Consider the following 19,379-nt stretch of genomic DNA (forward strand, 5'->3'; position numbering starts at 1 on the left):
AGATACCAGAGGCTGCGGGCAGGGTACAGGAGAGGAAGAAGCTGCAGGCTTGGTGAAAGAGATGCAGAGGCTGCGGACGTGGTGCAGGAGATGCAGGGGCTGTGGGCATGGTGCAGGAGATGCAGGGCTAAGGGCATGGTGCAGGAGAGGAAGAAGCTGCGGGCATGGTGAAAGAGATGCAGAGGCTGCGGACATGGTTCAGGAGATGTAGGGCTGAGGGCATGGTTCAGGAGATGCGGGGCTGAGGGCATGGTGCAGGAGATGTAGGGCTGAGGGCAGGGTGCAGGAGATGCAGGGCTGAGGGCATGGTGCAGGAGATGCACGGCTGAGGAAATGTTGCAGGAGATGTAGGGTTGAGGGCATGGTTCAGGAGATGCAGGGCTGAGGGCATGGTTCAGGAGATGCAGGGCTGAGGGCATGGTTCAGGAGATGCAGGGCTGAGGGCATGGTGCAGGAGATGCAGGGCTAAGGGCATGGTGCAGGAGATGCAGGGCTGAGGGGATGGTGCAGAAGATGCAGGGGTTGTGGGCATGGTGCAGGAGATTCAGCGCTGAAGGCATGGTGCAGGAGATGCAGGGCTGAGGGCAGGTTGCAGGAGATGCAGGTCTGAGGGCAGGGTGCTGGAGATTCATGGCTGAGGGCAGGGTGCAGGAGATGCAGGGCTGAGGGCATGGTGCAGGGCTGAGGGCATGGTGCAGGACTTGCACGGCTGAGGGCATGGTGCAGGAGATGCAGGGCTGAGGGCATGGTGCACAATATGCAGGGCTGAGGGCATGGTGCAGAATATGCAGGGCTGAGGGCATGGTGCAGGAGATGCAGAGCTGAGGGCATGGTGCAGGAGATGCAAGGCTGAGGGCATGGTGCAGGGCTGAGGGCATGGTGCATTAGATGCAGAGGCTGTGCAGGGGTCTTACTTACCCATCCCCAAGGCGCCTTACATTTAAAAATGGTGCCACCCAGTGCCACATTTCATTGCGCATGCACCGTCTGCCCGAGAATAGTCCAGTGCGTACAGGCTTTCCCAAGCGGCTGTGGTGCATGCACAGTGTATATGTCGGGCTGGTTGCCACTGACGTTCGGTCAGCCCCAGGGAGAACAGGTAAGTGACTCGAGTATAAGCTGAGGGGGGCTTTTTCAGCATAAAAAATGTGCTGAAAAAGTCAGCTTATACTCGAGTATATACTGTACTTTGCCTTCAGATCTAGGCAGCAACAAGTCAAACAAGAAACTTAAAAATGGTCGTTGAAAATAATTGTTTACACAAACAAAAGTTTTTCCTTTTTATTATCATTGTTATATACTGTATATATACCGTATATAGGATTTATATACCGCCAACAGTATTATGCTGCCAACTTGCTCATCCATGTCTTTATGGACCTTGATTTGTGCACTGGTGCGCAGTCATGCTGGAACAGAAAGGGGCCATCCCCAAACTCCTCCCACAAAGTTGGGAGCATGAAATCGCCCAACACCATAATCCCCTTTCCACCAAATGATTTGGAGGGGTGGCCCAATACTTTTGGTTTTGCAGTGGAGGAACTTGACTTGCCTGCACAGAGTCAAGCCAAGCTTAACCCCTGAAAAACAACCCCACACCATAATCCCCCTTTCACCAAATGATTTGGCCTGCACAAAATCCTGACCTCAACCCGATAGAACACCTTTGGGATGAATTAGAACAGAGACTGCAAGCCAGGCCTTCTCATCCAACATCAGTGCCTGACCTCACAACTGCGCTTCTGGAAGAATGGTCAAACATTCCCATAGACACTCCTAAACCTTGTGGACAGCCTTCCCAGAAGAGTTGAAGCTGTTATAGCTGCAAAGGATGGGCCAATTCAATGTTGAACTCTACGGACTTAGACTGGGATGTCATTAAATTTCATGTGTGTGTAAAGGCAGGCGTCCCAATACTTTGGATATATAGTATATATAAATACTGGTTATTTACAGTACATACTGTCCCTGATATTAAGCAGTGTTATTATTTCATAATTATTTTATATTTTTTATTTTCATTTCATTTTTAGATTGTTTACACAACCCATATTTTTTTCAAAAATGTTATTCTAATGTAGCCTTTTTTAACAGGTGCCCAGCACCTTGGGGGTGCCTCAAGGTTTCTTCAGAGGTGCCTTGAGAAAATGCCTAGAAATTACCCCAAAACTGTATACAAGCTGGTGGGTGGATGAAGCCTGCCTTTTAGTTACCTAAAGCCTCCGGTTTTCATTGTACACCATTACGACATTCTAGCTGCCAACCTCCTAACGACCAATGGCATCATCAGTTGATAAGGAGGATGTCAGATGCCGGAATATCATCCTTGTTTGACCCTCCCTCTCTCCATCAGCTTTTGGAGTATCATTAGCTAAGTGATTGGAAAAAAGGAGGGAGAAGAGAAACATTGGAATACTAGTCAGTACCAGCTTGAACAAGTGTATTTGCTGTGGAAGAATAAATCACCTTTAACATTGGGTGTCCTACGTGTACTTATGTTGCTGTATTAAAACTATCAAAATGTTTTTTGTTTTTTTTTCTTCATTTTAGAATAGGGCGCCTCAAGCCTGTCCATAATTTTGGAGGTTGCCTTAAGACCCCGTTCACACTGGGGCTACCTGTCAGGCGACCTGGTCGCCTGACAGGTCGCCGTAGGTCGCCTTCCATAGAGAAGCTGTGGACCCGTTCTAATAGGAGCGACACAAGTCGCTCCGACTTAGAAAAAGGGTCCGGAGCTTCTTTGGGGTGACCTGGAGCGACCTGCATTGACTTCAATGTTATGAAGTCCGTGCCGGTCGCTCCGAGGTCGTGGGGCGAGCAGCGCGCCGCGACCTGTGAGGTCGCCCCGGGAAGTCGGATCGCCCCAATGTGAACGGGGCCTGACTGAAAAAAGGCTGAGAAACAATGTTCTAATATCTTACAGCTCTGATGAAACGTTATATTCTGCAAAACACTTTGTACTTTTTATGAGCCTCTGTTATTCTATTTGTTTATTTTTCTATTATAAGTTTACATTGTATCAGTTTTGTGTTCTTCTTTCTAAATTAGGGAAAAAATAAATCAAACATTTTGGAGGTTGCGTACTTGCCTTGACTGAAAAAAGGCTGAGAAACAAAGTTCTAATATCTTACAGCCCTAACAAAGCTTTATAATCTGCAAAACACTTTATACTTTTTATGATCTTCTATTATTCTATTTGTTTATTTTTCTATTATATTTGTACATTGTATCAGTTTTGTGCTCTTCTTTCTAAATTGGGGAAAAAACAAATCAAAAAGGTTTTTGATATGAAACAGATTCCAGTGTTTCAAAGGTCACCAAATTCCTCCCGGTATAGATGGAGGAAGAACAGTTAAAGAAAATGAGTTGCGATCATAAAAAGAATAATAAAGCATTACAAAGTACAACGTCTTGCAGCGCGAACTTCACCAGGAGAAGCATTTATGTTACTGTCTGCAGGAAAGATTGGACATAAGTGCCAAAGAGTTGGATACAAGGAACCATGACTTATCTAATATCGGGTGAACACCTATGAATATGGAAAAATCAAAGTTGTGATTCGAATGAATTAAAGAGGTGTCACTTTTTGCCACATCCTGGAAGGTCTGAAGAGCGGTGTCATGTCTGGAAGAGAGGTATGATTGCTCTACGGTAATTACTGATACTGTGACTTGCAACTAAATGTTACTTAAATGATTTTGAAGTTATTATTGTAATACTTTAATGATTGCTTTGTGCAGCAGCAGGCCTGGTTTTTATATGAAACGTATAAGTATAAAAAAGGACATGAAATAGTATAGTGAAATAAGGAATGGTTAGTGTGCTATGTACAGCGAGGGAAAAAAGTATTTGATCCCCTGCTGATTTTGTGTGTTTGCCCATTGACAAATAAATGATCAGTCTATATTTTAATGGTAGGTTTATTTTAATGGTGAAAGACAAAATAACAACAAAAAACAAACAAAAAGTTATAAATTGATTTGCATTTCAATGAGTGAAATAGATATTTGATCACCTATCAATCTGCAAGATTTCTGGCTTCCAGGTGTCTTCTATACAGGTAATGAGCTGAGACTAGGAGCACTTTCAGCTTGTTAACTGTATAAAAGATACCTGTCCACAGAAGCAATCAATCAGATTCCAAACTCTCCACCATGGTCAAGACCAAAGAGCTGTCCAAGGATGTCAGGGACAAGACTGTAGACCCAAACAAGGCTGGAATGGTCTACAAGACCATGGCCAAGCAGCTTGGTAAGAGGGTGACAACAGTGGGTGTGATTATTTTCAAACAGAAGAAACACAAAATAACTGTCAGTCTCCCTCGGTCTGGGGCTCCATGCAAGATCTCACCTTGTGGAGTTTCAATGATCAGGAGAATGGTGAGGAATCAGCCCAGAACAACGCGGGAGAATCTGGTCAATGATCTCAAGGCAGCTGGGACCATAGTCACCAAGAAAACAATTAGTAACACACTATGCAGTAGGGCTGTGCATCTTCACTTACCTCACGATTCGATGCGATTACGATTATTAGGGTCTCGATTCGATACGATTCGATTCCGCGATACATCACGATGCATCACAATTACTATGGGGACCCTTTTCTAAAGGGGGATCTATGGTGACCCTGCTCTAAAGGAGGATCTATGGGGACCCTTCTCTAAAGGGGGATCTATGGGGACCCTGCTCTAAAGGAGATCTATGGGGAGCCTGGGCCTGTCCTAAAGGGGATCCAGGGGAACTGAGCTCTAAAGGGGGATCTATGGGGACCCTGCTCTAAAGGGGGATCTATGGGGACCCTGCTTTAAAGGGGGATCTATGGAATAGATCCCCTTTAGTGCAGGGTCGCCATAGATCCCCCTTTAGAGCAGGCCAGCATCCCCAGAGATCCCCCTTTAGTAGAGAAGGTCCCCCCATAGATCCCCCTTAAGTAGAGCAGGTCCCCTCATAGATCCCCCTTTAGAGCAGGCCACATCAGGTTAGAAGAGTTACCTGATGCTAGTTGTAGTACCAGAGTCTGTAGTAGTCCCCCTAGTTGTAGTATAACAGGCCCTGGTAAGGAGGAATGCTGGGCTCTGTAGTGCCCCTAGTTGTATTATAGCAGGCCCTGGTAAGGAGGAATGCTGGGCCCTGTAGTGCCCCGACTTACCAGGAAGCAGAGCTGCTGCCAGTTGTGGATGAAGTAGCGGTAGGTGTATGGAGTAGGGCTCGGACAGGTCCTGGGTGATGAGCCTCATGTCGGGAATTTGGAGCTCGGACTAGTGCAGTGCACGGTACAGGCGGAACGCAGGGCCTCCTCGCTCCCATGCGGTCAACTCAGGCTGTCTGCCGAGAACCGCACTGCTACCAGAAGTGTACCGAGCTGGGAAGGCCGCAACTTCGGGCGGCCGGGCTGTCAGAGCGGGCGGTCGGGCAGCAGCGTGCTAAGTGGGCGTGACGTGTGTATCCCGGAGCCAGAGAGAGCACTGATAGCTCCGCTCTCCTCCTCTCCTCTCCCGCGCCGCGAGGAGGAGCTCTGTATCCCACAAGCCCGGCCAGCGCCGCCATGTCACTTCTGTCCCCGCCCCCGGAAATGACGTCATTAGGTAATCGATTATTCAACCACCCTGAATCGATGCAGAATCGCGAAGGGTCGCATCGCGATGCATCGATTCAGCGATTATATTCAGCAGCCCTACTATGCAGTGAAGGACCTCCTGCACAAGAAAGCACATATAAAGGCACGTCTGAAGTTTGCTAATGAACATCTGAATGATTCAGAGGAGAACTGCGTGAAAGCGTTGTGGTCAGATGAGACCAAAATCGAGCTCTTTGGCATCAACTCAACTCACCATGTTTGGAGGAGGAGGAATGCTGCCTATGACCCCAAGAACACCATCCCCACTGTCAAACATGAAGGTGGAAATATTATGCTTTGGGGGTGTTTTTCTGCTAAGGTGACATGACAACTTCACTGCATCAAAGGGACGATGTATGGGGCCATGTACCATCAAATCTTGGGTGAGAACCTCCTTCCCTCAGCCAAGGCATTGAAAATGGGTCGTGGATGGGTATTCCAGCAAGGCAATGACCCAAATCACACAGCCAAGGAAACAAGGAAACAAAGGAGTGGCTTAAGAAGAAGCACATTAAGGTTCTGAAGTGGCCTAGCCAGTCTCCAGACCCTAATCCCATAGAAAATATGTGGAGGGAGCTGATGATTCGAGTTACCAAACGTCAGCCTCGAAACCTTAATGAGAAAACGTCTGACCTCTGTGATTGCAAGGGTTTTTTCACCAAGTACCAAGTCATGTTTTGCGAAGGGGTCAAATACCTATTTCACTCATTAAAACGTAAATCAATTTATAATTTTTTTAAATGTGTTTTCTGGATTTTTGAGGTTGTTGTTCTGTCTCTCACTGTTAAAATAAAGCTACCATTAAAATTATAGAGTGATTATTTCTTTGTCAATGGGCAATAGTGATGGGCCGAACACCCCCCTGTTCAGTTCACACCAGAACATCTCGAACAGGGAAAAAGTTCTAGCGAACATGCAAACTCTATTAAAGTCTATGGGACACCTACATGAACAATCAAAAGTCCTCATTTTAAAGGCGTATATGCAAGTTAATGCCATAAAAAGTGTATGGGGACCCTGGTACTGCCCTGGGGGAACACGTATCAATGCAAAAACATTTTTTTTTAATGTTTATATTTACAGGAGAAGTGATTTTAATAATGCTTAAAGTGCCTGGGGGATCCCCTTAATGTGCCTGTAAAGTGGAGCATGTGCACGATGTATGGAGCCTGCTGCAGCAATACTGACATTTCTAAAGGAATAAACGTAATTTAAACTTGCTTGCGGCTGTAATGTATTGTTGGCTCTCGGCAATACAGATAAGAAAACATAAAAAAATGGCGTGGGGTTGCTAGAAACAGTGCACTTCACCAATAATTATCCCAATTCACTCCACCAGCAATTATCCCAGGGAACCCTGGTGGCTAATTTTCCAATTCACTAATATGAACTTATTCACAAGTATTGGATCAGCTGATCAGTACACTCTTCTGATTCAGGTGTTTCATGAAGGGAGACAAAAGCCATACCCCCTTTTCCGGGTACCATTAGAAGATAAGGTGATTGGGGAACTTTTGGGTGCATTTAATCTCTTACTTCCTGCCCCATTCTTTGCTGGACCTCCTCTTCATTTATATGGCCAGTAGAGGCTTACACAGAAAGGCGTTTTCTTCTATATTATCCATCCAAAGCATGAATGTTTCAATAAATTGTCATTATATTTTGACATGTCGCATAACAATGGTTAATCATGGGGGCGCGTAGAGGCTTGGCATTAGCCAAAATTATGATCACAAACCAGCAGCTCAATTACCCAAAGTCATATGGCACTTTTCCACTGCAAGTACCGGCTAGTACCGGCTCGGCTCTACTCGGCCCTGCTTGGCCCGGTTTGCTTTTCCACTGCGGTACCGCATGGTATAGTGTCGGAACGGTTCGGTACGGTACGGTATAGGTTTGTTTTTCCACTAAAGTAGTACTAAAGTTAAGTGGGTGGGATAACAACGGGGTGGGTGTGATTCTCTGACCAATCAGTGGCTATTAGTGACTGCATGCAAAGGATTGTGGGATATGGTACCAGTTTGGTACCTGTTGGAACCACAATCGAGTAGGTACTGTTTTTTCAGAGCCGTACCATACCGTACCGTTCGGTTCCATGCAGTGGAAAAGCAAACCTATACCGTACCGTACCGAACCGTTCCGACCCTATACCATGCGGTACCGCAGTGGAAAAGCACAAAAGTGTGCCGAACCGGTACGGTTCCATGCAGTGGAAAAGCGCCAATAATGTACCCACATCAGTCTGATCATCGATATATCTGGTACTATATTTAGGTATTGAGGAGTACAAATTGCCAGGTTGTTTCTTGGTAAGTTTTAGAAGATACCAATGGGTATAGATCTTACAGCAAGAGAAAAGTAAAAGACAGAGGAGAAGCAATGAAAACATGTGGGTTGGGAAGAAGCATCTGAGAAAGGGGAGAGGAGAAAACCCCCCTGAATTATTGGGGTGTCCAGGATTGCTCCCACTATAGGTGACAAACAGTCAAGTAGTCAAAAGTGATCAATATCCTATAGGAGCGAGTGAGATATTACGAGGCCCCAGCAGTGCCGGGGCAAGGTCATTTAGAGCCTATGGCGAACATGAACAAGTTGTATGGACATTACGTGTCAGCAAAAATGTCACCCCCCCCCCCAAAAAAAATAAAAAAGTTGTGCAGTAGTCTGCATACTTACCCCCTAAGTATAAATTTCCCTTCCTTCCAGTAGGAATCTCGCCTCCCAGTAGAAATCATTGTTCCCCCCCCTCCCAGTTCAAATCCTCTCTCCCCCCAAATCCTCTCAGCACAAATCCTGCATACAAAAATGCTCCCAGCACAACCCCCTTATCCCCTCCTAGCACAAATACCCCCCACCCCCCAATCATCCCTACTAGCAAAATTCCACCCCCACCAAAAAAAAAAAAATAAACCCCCTTCTAGCACCAATCCCCTGCCCCTCTACCATATGACCTCTTCTAGCACAAACCCCCCCAAATCCTTCCTCCTAACACAAATCTTCCCCCCAATCCCCCCTCCCAACACAAATCCCAACCAAATCACCACTCCTAGCACCCCCCTCCCCGTAAGTTTCCCCGCCTAACAAAATGATTAACATCTGCTGTCCCCCAAATTTCCCCTACCAACACAAATCCCCACCCCAATCTCCTTGCAGAGCCCCTCTTAGCTCACATGACACCACAGTGTCCAGGGCAGTCACCCTTCCTGCCCACCCTGGGTCCCAGGTTTTAATTGTCCGTGTTTTCTTTTGCAACAATCATTTTTTGAAGTCTTTTGTTTAAAAACTTTACTCTGACAGCTCCATTTCCTTACTTTATTTTTATCAACTTGTTTTTCAGAAACGTTGCTAATGAATGCACTGTAATAGTTTCAGAATAAAAATACTGGCAACAAAAAATGACAACAATGGAGAAGTTGGAGAAACAAACGCTTGATAAGCTTTATGACATAAGAAGCCTGATGAACATAGAAAGTAGGTCCCATGGACTGCGGATCCCTTCCTCCAGCTTTTACACTTATAAAGACATAATATTAAATGTGCAAATATGGGAGAACTTTTTTTAATTCATATTTTTATGTGTTGCTTATAAATGTACCCCCATCATTAATATCACCATCAATGGTGCAAAAAACTCATAAAAAATGATGGCTTCTTTTCCGTTCCTGATTTGTATCTTCCTTCCATCTTTATTAAAGTATACATAAAGGCAAAACCTGTATTTTTTTAGTTTTGGAAAGTGGATCGGGATTAGAACACTTGCCATGTTGTGATTGATGTCTGTGTCCCTATTATGGAGATTCACCCTTTCATTTTATCCTGTTTACCTTTAACACCAATAGAGAACGTGAAAGAACAGTAATAAAGGGGAAATCTTCCAATGGGGACACTAGACCTGGAGACAATCAGGGATATCCTTGCTTTGGAAGGATTTCCTCTCTCTTCCTGTTTTGGTTATGGGACAGGAAGTGAAGGGAAATCCCTACAATGGGACACAGATGGCAAAAAAAGCTGACAGGGGTTATAACCCAAAGAAAAAAGAGTTGCCCGGGTCAACAATTGTATTTTTCTCAACAATTGTATTTTCCTTCCTACACTACCCTTACCACCCTTTCTAGATTGGTTGCTCTCCCAGCTGTTATGGGTAGCAGTGACATCTAGGGCTGCCACCTCTAAGGTTACTACTCCCACATCTTCACCTAACTTGGCAAATCTGTTTGAGTGCTCCAGAGGTGTAGCTAAGAACCTTCAGGGCCCCAATGCAAGAAACCATGAAGGGCACCCTGGACCCCTGGGTGGTGCCCTTCCCTTCAAGCCTGGGGCTCTTTCCACTGATCCAGGTGCCCTTTACTCTCGTTGTTGGGCCCTTTATTATGGTCCCGCAGTGGGACCATTTCATAAGTTCTGCAGTGGGTCCCCTTCCTGCCATCTTGGGGCCTCCCCACGGTGGTGGAATGCCAGGGCCCGGTCGCAAGTGTGACCTTTGCGATCCTAGAAGACAGTGATTTCTCTACATGCTGCCCCCGCCGCCCCTCCTATCCAGGTGTACAGGGGAGCTGCACAAGCCCCCTGGAGCATGGGGCCCGGTTGCAATTGCAACCCCTGCAACCCCTGTAGTTACGCCCCTGGAGTGCTCAAACCCAGGGCTGGCCATCCTTTTATTTGAGCTCCTACTATTCCCTCTGACTGTATTAACCTATCTTCCTACCTGATCATACTGACTTACCCCTTCACCCTCCACATCAACCCCATTAACCACCTGCAAGGTTGTCAGTCTTGCCCAGTGTTGCAATTTGCTCCTTTAGATCTATAATGTGAGCTTCCAGAGGGACAACCTGCTCATATCTGTCACAGCAATATCCAGCTTGGAGCTGTTGCCCCATTATTGTATACATGCGGCACACTATGTACTGTACAAAACCTTTAATCTTGCTAGCACTTATAATTCCAGTTACAATATTAATATTTCTAACAGGAAATTTCAGATGTTACTTACAGGTTAGAAGACTCCTGTTATAATCTCCTGTTTTAAACTCTAATTTTTAACTCACCACTTAGTCAATGTTCCAACAAGCAAAGAGTGAGCAAGCTCAGAGTGAGTTTTGCACAGTGGCGGCCCATCTATTGGGGGAGCAGGGGCGCCGCCCACCCCTATCCATGCATCCGGCCCCCTAATCTAATGCTTTTTTAAGCATGTGATTAGAGCCAGAGGCTCTAATATGCTTCTAAAAAGGGTGGGCTCGGGGCACAGAGCACTGCGCCCTGAGCCCACCCAGTGGTGTGCCAATAGCGAATGAATATTCCCTATTGTCATACGGATTTTCCTCCTGGCCAATCAGGAAGTGGGTCCTGAGACCCATTTCCCGATTGGCCGAAAGAAGAAATCATGCTATTGGTCGAGGAGGAGGATGGAGGAGACACAGGGGAAGCCCGACCAACAGAGGGGACTGAGGGGGAAGCCGCCGCCACCACTGCCTGCCCTCCACATGTCAGTCCAGGGTGAGTAAGCCAGCGATTGGGGGGGGGTATGGTGTGTGGGTTGGAGTTGGTGTGGTCCCGGGGTGGGGGGGGCATGGTGTGCGGGCTGGTGTGGTCCATCTGACGCCCCCCCCCACGGCCCATGGAGCACCAGCCGCCACTGGTTCTGCAGAAATTTATATAATACCTGTAGCACCTGTGGCCAAATATCCCCTCCCCTTAAGTAGCAGACTGAGCCCCTGTTCACATCGGGCCAAATTGACATGTGATTTGACATGTCAAATCGCATGCCAAATCGGAGTTTATTGCCGGCAACGGCACCATTTCTGCACAACTTTGGGGGCGATTTCAATAGACATCTGTGCATGAACCCGCACAGATGTCTCTCAAATCGCCCCCGAAGTTGGATTGAAATGCTGGTTTGAAATTGTGCGAGTTCAGCTGAACTCCCACGACTTCAAACCCGCCCTCAGTGTGAACGAGGGCTGAAGGAAGGAAAGATCAAAAATGCAATTTAAAAAGTGACAGAAAAGGTGTTTTAAAAAGATGCTAGCAAAGATCCCAAAGAAGAAACTAAAACAATTGCAACCACAAACAATCGCCAACAGTCAAAAGCAAAACTTTTCTTCACTCTCTACTCGGATCTCCCAATTTTCAGCTTCGTCAAACAGGACCGGAAGGATTTGCCCCCTTAATGACCAGGCCATTTTTTGCGATTCGGCACTGCGTTATTTTAACAGAAAATTGTGCGGTCGTGCGATGCTGTACCCAAATAAAATTGATGTCCTTTTTTCCCCACATATAGAGCTTTCTTTTGGTGGTATTTGATCACCTGTGCGATTTTTATTTTTTGCGCTATAAACAAAAAAAGAGCGACAATTCTGAAAAAAAAAAAATATATATTTTTCACGTTCTGCTATATAACATTCCTCCAAAAATCAAAAATCAAAATTTTTCATCCTTTTTGGCCAATTTGTATTCTGCTACATATTTTTGATAAACAAAAATCGAAATAAGCGTATTTTGATTGGTTTGCGCAAAAGTTATCTTGTCTACTCACTAGGGGAAAGATTTATGTCATTTTATTTATTTATTTATTTTTTACTAGCAATGGCTGTGATCTTCGGTTTTTTGTGGGACTGGGACATTGCGACGGACAGATCGAACCCCTAACTGACATTTTTTACTTTTTTGGGGTACCAGTGACATTACTACAGTAATCAGTGCTAAAAATATCCACTTAAATAGTGGGAGCTCTCACGCTCAAAAGCAATATTACTCCACAAATAATATTGATATCAATATATAATGTGAAATCAATATATGAGCAAACGCGAAAAAGATGATAGATAGATCACGGTGCTGCAACTTAAATAAATATGAAAGAGAAACCCCCTTAGGTTTGTGGGACTTTAAGGGTAACAGTAAAGGCTCTCATAAGAGAAGTTTTAACGTGAAATAATTATAAAATTTTTTATTTTGTAAGGTTGTGGTTGTAACAGACAATCATCATAAACTGTACATGTTTAAGTCATAGACTCGAAAAAAAGCATGAATGATACAATACAGTTGTAGGTACATAGCAGAGTCCAACGCGTTTCAAACTGTTTGTTTTAGTACATAAATCTTCCTCAGGGAGTCTGCATATGTTCCTGAAATACATGGTTAAATGTAAGTTCCAAGAAACAGAATATATATAAACATTTTACAATGAAAAGTTTTTTATACATGAAAAAAGTATTATTAGCATCTGCGACCACATGTTGCCCTAAAGAGGTCCTGGAAAGCCTCTTGCTAGTCCAGGATACTCCTAGAGAGGAAACCTACTCCCAGAGATTGAAAGGGAAAAGGGAGAGAGGGGGAAAGGGAAGATTATGAGAGCCTTTACTGTTACCCTTAAAGTCCCACAAACCTAAGGGGGTTTCTCTTTCAATTTATGACGGGATTATGGTAACCAATTACCTGGTAGCTATCTATACTATTTTACACTTAAATAAATATAACTGAAAAATAATAGTGCAAAAATGATATAAACGGTTAGCTGCGCACATATATCATCAAAAACAGTGACATGTGTATAAGTGATCAATCAAATAATCAAATACGTGAATTTTTTTGGTGGCGGTGTTTTGGAATTTTATTGTTCACGTATTTGATTATTTGATTGATCACTTATACACATGTCACTGTTTTGGATGATATATGTGCGCAGCTAACCGTTTATAAAAATATGCACTGTTACTGTATTAATGACATTGGCAGGGAAGGGGTTATCCTAGGGGTGATCAAAGGGTTAAGCGTGAGCCTAGGGGAGTGTTTTCTAACTGTGGGGGGGGTGGGCTTGTGAAATGATCATAGAGACCTGTGTTCCTATATAGAAGGATCACAGGCGCTCTGTGATCATTCCAGAGAGAAGAACGGTCGGCTGTGTTTACAACAGCAGACCGTTCTTCTCCCTCAGCGGGGAGCGATCGCGGGTGTCTGGCAGCAATCGCGGCCGCCGGTCCCGTGGATTGGCACGCCTAGTGGGGGCGGGTGCGCACGTTCGCCCCCCAGCACCTCGCACGCAAACCGACGTAGGGCTACATTGGTTAGCACAGGAGAGGCTGCCTGCTGCAGTAAATTTGAGGCAGGTGGTCTTAATGTGGTAGTTGCAATAATAAATATACCAAAGTTGCAAAACTGTAGTCATGCTTTAAGATTTGTTTTGACCTTCATGATTAAGGGGTTCATTTATAGTGTCATGTATTCTACCAGGTCACCACCAGAAGCCCAGACGGCTCCAGAGAAGAATATCTAGGGTAAAAAATATTTTCATAATTTATCTAATTCTGTCTGTATTTTGTATAAAAATGTGGAGTTTTCCAGCTACTGTACATCTTCTATTATTTTATACACATTTCTAACCATTGTGTTCCCTAAAACATGATATAAACTCTTCTTCTCGTGTTCAGAAGAAATCAGGACACAAGGTTGGGATCTTTTGTTCGGAGGAGATGAACCCCGGATGGCTGGAAGAAGTGTTGAGATCTAATCTTTTTAATGATCGAATTAGGAAGTTGGAATGCATCACATTTAAAGGCAAAAAGAACATAAAAGAGGACGCCTCCAAGTACACTTTCTGCATCTGCCTTTGTAATAAGCGAAACTGGACCAACATTGTGTCACCTCCATGGAGAGAGGCGGTGGAGATACTTATGGGTAAGAGCCACATAGACCATTAAGGACTTATAAAACCACAATTACCTGAGACTAGAAAAAAAACATGTAACATATTGCAAGATTCAGTTTACAAAGATATTTGTTAAGATTTACCGCTTCCCGACCACCCGCCGCCTTTTTACTGCGACAAGGTGGCTCTCCTGCGCAAACCGACATAGACCTATGAGGAAAGTGCAGAGGTTGATACGGCGCTACCTTATAAGTGATAATGTGCCAGACAGAATAAATATATAAAAATATAAATAGTGATTATGTTCATAAAATGCTCAGAAAAATAGAATAAATAAATAAATAGTGATATTATATAAAGTGCTCGAGTGTTTGGTAGTCAGAGGACACAGTGAATATTTGACCTTTGACAATTATCCATACAGGAGTGAGAAGTGCTGGTGCAAATAAATAAATAAAAAGACCAATATGCAAACCAGTGAAATTTATTAAAGAGTGACCAGCTGCTGTTAAATGACGTGGTAAACCAGTGATGATTGTCATGAATTCATGGAAAAAAAATTATTATAAATACCAATAAAAAGATCGTGAATTAAAACAAATGCCTGTTGGTGTACAGCGTGATGTGCCAGTAATAGTGATGATACAAGTTCATATGATCAAAGCTTATATAAATAAATGAATGCCACCGCTTCAAACTTTCCCTTGTGGACGGAGAAAATGTGCAGTGATACAAGCCAGTGTTTGAAAACAAAGAGGTTAAGGATGCAATCACCAGTGTGACCACTTGGTGTCGCCTTTTATATACAACCTGTTTAAGTAATGGGACCGATACAAGTGTTCAGGGGATCCTTTTCCACAACCTCACTCTTTGTTGGTCCTCAGAAACAGAAAGAGAGAGGGGGGGGCCCCTTAGTGTGGTATACAATGCCAAACCAAAAATTGGGGGTAGTAACTCACAGTTTGGCTGTCCGCGATCAGTAGAAAGGGAGCCGGGAAGCTTCCGCGTTCCACGGCCCTAGCTCCAAAACCCGGAAGTGACGTGATGACGTATGACTCCACCCGAAAAAAACATGTAACATATTGTAAGATTCAGTTTACAAAGATATTTGTTAAGATTAACCGCTTCCCGACCACCCGCCGCCTTTTTACTGCGACAAGGTGGCTCTCCTGCGCGAACCGACATAGACCTATGTCGGTCGCGCGCAGGCAGCTAGTGGGCGGGCGCGCGCCACCGGCGGCTCGCTCCTTCCCCCACTCAGCAGCGGGGAAGCAGATGCAGCGGGCAGGCGGCTCTGATTGCCACCTGACACCCTCGATTGTTCCCCGCTGAGAGAGAAGGACGGGCAGCTGTTGTAAACACATCCAACCATCCTTATCCCTGGAATGATCACAGAGCTCATGTGATCCTTCTATATAGGATCACATGTCTCTATGGTCATTTCACAAGCCACGCCCCCCACAGTTAGAATCACTCCCCTAGGCTCACATTTAACCCCTTGATCACCTAAAATGTTAACCCCTTCCCTGCCAGTGTCATTATTAGAGGTGTACCGAACTGTTCGCCGGCGGACAGTTCCCGGCGAACTTAGCATGTTCGCGTTCGCCGCTGCGGGCGAACATATGCGATGTTCGGTCCGCCCCCTATAATACATCATTGAGGCAAACTTTGACCCTGAGCTTCACAGTCAGCAGGCACATTTCCAGCCAATCAGCATACCTCCCTCCCACACCCTCCCACCTCCTATAAATAAGCAAGGGCAGCATCCATCTTAGATCATTTCTGTGTTACTGAGAGCAGGGAAAGTGCTGCTGCTGTTAATAGCTAGGGACAGTTGTCAGTGTTCCTGGTCTTGCTAGTCAGTGTTCTTGGTCCACTACTGCTGTAAGGACAGCATCCTATTCCTGACAGCACCCCATAAGGCCCTTCTAAGGGCTGGTATTTGTGTAATTTTATATATATATATATATATATATATCTAGTGTCCCCAAAAGCCCTTTTAAGGGCTGGTAATTGAGTTTTTTCTTTTTATATATATATATTGTATATATTGTACACTGCAGTTGCCTGCCCGCTGTGTGTGAGACAGACCCACCACAGACTGTACTGTGTGCACACCACACTCATTTCGGGTGGCACAGGCACAGTACCGTGCATTTTAAAAAATATTTTTTTTTTCCTCTGTCATAATTGCAGTGAGTGCTGTGTCAGGTCCACAGAGTGTACTGTACCCACTGCAGTGCACTGCCCACCACTGATATATATACGGTGGCACAGCATCTTGTTGCAAATTTAAAAAAAAATATTTTTTATTATTGCAGTTGCCTGGGCTGCCAGTGACTGTCAGGTCCACAGAGTGTACTGTGCCCACTGCAGTGCCACTGCGTGCCCACCCACCACTGATATATATGGTGGCACAGCAGCTTGCAAATTAAAAATATATATATTTTTTTATAATTGCAGTTGCCTGGGTGCCAGTGACTGTCAGGTCCACAGAGTGTACTGTACCCACTGCCCAACACTCCTATAGGGTGGCACAGCACCTTGCACTCATAGTCCAACACATTAAAAAAAAAAAATGACAGGCAGAGGCAGGCCACCCCGCAAGGGCCGTCGTGGTCGTGGTGCTGTGATTTCCTTAGGCCCTAGAATAATGCCCAGTGTTCAGAGGCCACCACAGACCCTGAACTCAAAAAATTCTGAGGACATAGTTGACTGGCTTACACAGGACACCCAATCGTCTACAGCTTCCGCTCGGAACCTTAATGCACCATCCTCCTCCAGCTCAGCTTCGGGCACCTCTCAATTTACCACTCGCCAGCCCGCCGGCACCACCACCAACACTAGCACCACAGCCGCTTCACTTGATCCGTCAGAGGAGTTATTTTCACATCAGTTGAAAGAAATAAGTGATGCGCAACTATTAATGCCAGAGGATGTAGATAACGGGGATATGTCTCAGTCAGGCAGCATTATACACATGGACGTACATTGTGATGATGATGATGATGTTGTACCTGCTGCTGCTGCCTTTGCTGAGTTGTCAAGTGAAGCGGCTGATGATGACGATGTGTCCGTGGATGTCACCTGGGTTGCCTGCTCGAAGAGCAGAAGAAGAGGGGGAAAGTTCAGATGGGGAGACAGAGAGGAGGAGGAGACGAGTTGGAAGCAGGGGGAGGAGGTCATAGCAAGGAGCTAGTGGCGCAGTCAGACAGCATGTAGATTCGGCACCCGGGGTCAGCCAGACAGCACGCCAATCAACGCAAGCTGTTGCCACCACCAGAATGCCGTCCTTGCAAAGCTCAGCAGTGTGGCATTTTTTTTGTGTGTCTGCCTCTGATATCAGAGATGCCATTTGTAACCTGTGCCAAAAGAAACTAAGTCGTGGGAAGTCCAACACCCACCTAGGTACAACTGCTTTGCGAAGGCACATGATCTCACATCACAAACGCCTATGGGATCAACACATGAGTAAAAGCAGCACACAAACTGAAAGCCACCATCCTCCTCCTGGTCCAGCATCTTCAGCCACGTCAACCACTGCTGTCCTCCATGCCCCCTATCAACAACCCGCCCCTCCGCCTCTCACCTTCAGCAGTTCCTGCTCATCTGCCCACAGTCAGGTGTCTGTCAAGGAAATGTTTGAGCGTAAGAAGCCAATCTCACAGAGTCACCCCCTTGCCCGGCATCTGACAGCTGGCTTGTCGGAACTCTTAGCCCAACAGCTTTTACCATACAAGCTGGTGGAGTCTGAGGCCTTCAAAAAAATTTGTCGCTATTGGGACACCGCAGTGGAAGGTACCCGGCCGAAATTATTTTTCACAAAAGGCAATCCCCAACCTGTACTCTATTGTGGAAAATGAAATCATGTCACGTCTGGCACACAGTGTTGGGGCAAGGGTCCATCTGACCACTGATAGCTGGTCTGCAAAGCACGGTCAGGGCAGGTATATCACTTACACTGCGCATTGGGTAAACCTGCTGGCAGCTGCCAAGCATGGAATGCGTGGCTCTGCTGCAGAGGAGTTGGTGACACCGCCACGACTTGCAGGCAGGCCTGCTGCCACCTCCTCTACTCCTCCTACTCCATCCTCTTTGCTAACCTCCTCGGCTGAGTCCTCTTCTGCTGTTGCATCTTGCTCCACACCAACTGCACCCCCCCAGCTCCCCAGGGGCTATTCCACATGCCGGATACGACAGTGTCACGCTGTCTTGGGGTTGACTTGCCTGAAAGCAGAGAGTCACACCGGACCAGCACTACTGTCCGCCCTGAACGCACAGGTGGATCAGTGGCTGACCCCGCACCAACTGGAGATCGGCAAAGTGGTGTGTGACAACGGAAGCAATTTGTTGGCGGCATTGAATTTGGGCAAGTTGACACATGTGCCATGCATGGCACATGTGTTGAATCTGATTGTACAACGCTTTGTGCAGAAGTACCCAGGCTTACAGGACGTCCTCAAGCAGGCCAGGAAGGTGTGTGGCCATTTCAGGCGTTCCTACACGGCCATGGCGCACTTTGCAGATGTTCAGCGGCGAAACAACATGCCAGTGAGGCGCTTGATTTGCGACAGCCCGACACGTTGGAATTCAACACTGCTAATGTTCGACCGCCTGCTCCAACAAGAAAAAGCGGTCAACGAGTATTTGTATGACCGGGGTGCTAGGACAGCCTCTGCGGAGCTGGGTATTTTTTTGCCACGTTACTGGACGCTCATGCGCAATGCCTGTAGGCTCATGCGTCCTTTTGAGGAGGTGACAAACCTAGTCAGTCGCACCGAAGGCACCATCAGCGACATCATCCCATATGTTTTCTTCCTGGAGCGTGCCCTGCCAAGAGTGCTGGATCAGGCCGTAGATGAGCGTGAAGAGGAAGAGGAAGAGTTGTGGTCACCATCACCACCAGAAACAGCCTTACCATCGCTTGCTGGACCTGCGGCAACACTGGAAGAGGAGTCTGAGGAAGAGGAGGAATGTGGCTTTGAGGAGGAGGAACACCAACCACAGCAGGCATCCCAGGGTGCTCGTTGTCACCTATCTGGTACCCGTGGTGTTTTACGTGGCTGGGGGGAAGAACACACCTTCAATGACATCAGTGAGGACGAGGAATTGGACA

At 46.0% G+C, this 19,379-nt stretch overlaps 1 protein-coding gene across 1 annotated transcript in view; it reads left to right on the top strand.

Moving 5' to 3' along the window:
* Positions 1-19,379, top strand: part of LOC309557634 (uncharacterized protein) — a gene marked incomplete at both ends in the record, with an annotated part of 47,535 nt that overhangs the window by 6,117 nt on the left and 22,039 nt on the right. Inside the window, one exon of the mRNA XM_082260423.1 lies at positions 14,046-14,292. Within this exon, the coding sequence (XP_082116549.1) occupies positions 14,046-14,292 (247 nt within the window). The remainder of the gene's footprint in view (positions 1-14,045; positions 14,293-19,379) is intronic.

This window comes from Pelophylax lessonae (assembly GCF_965119305.1).
Source record: "Pelophylax lessonae genome assembly, chromosome: 6".
Lineage (NCBI taxonomy): Eukaryota > Metazoa > Chordata > Amphibia > Anura > Ranidae > Pelophylax > Pelophylax lessonae.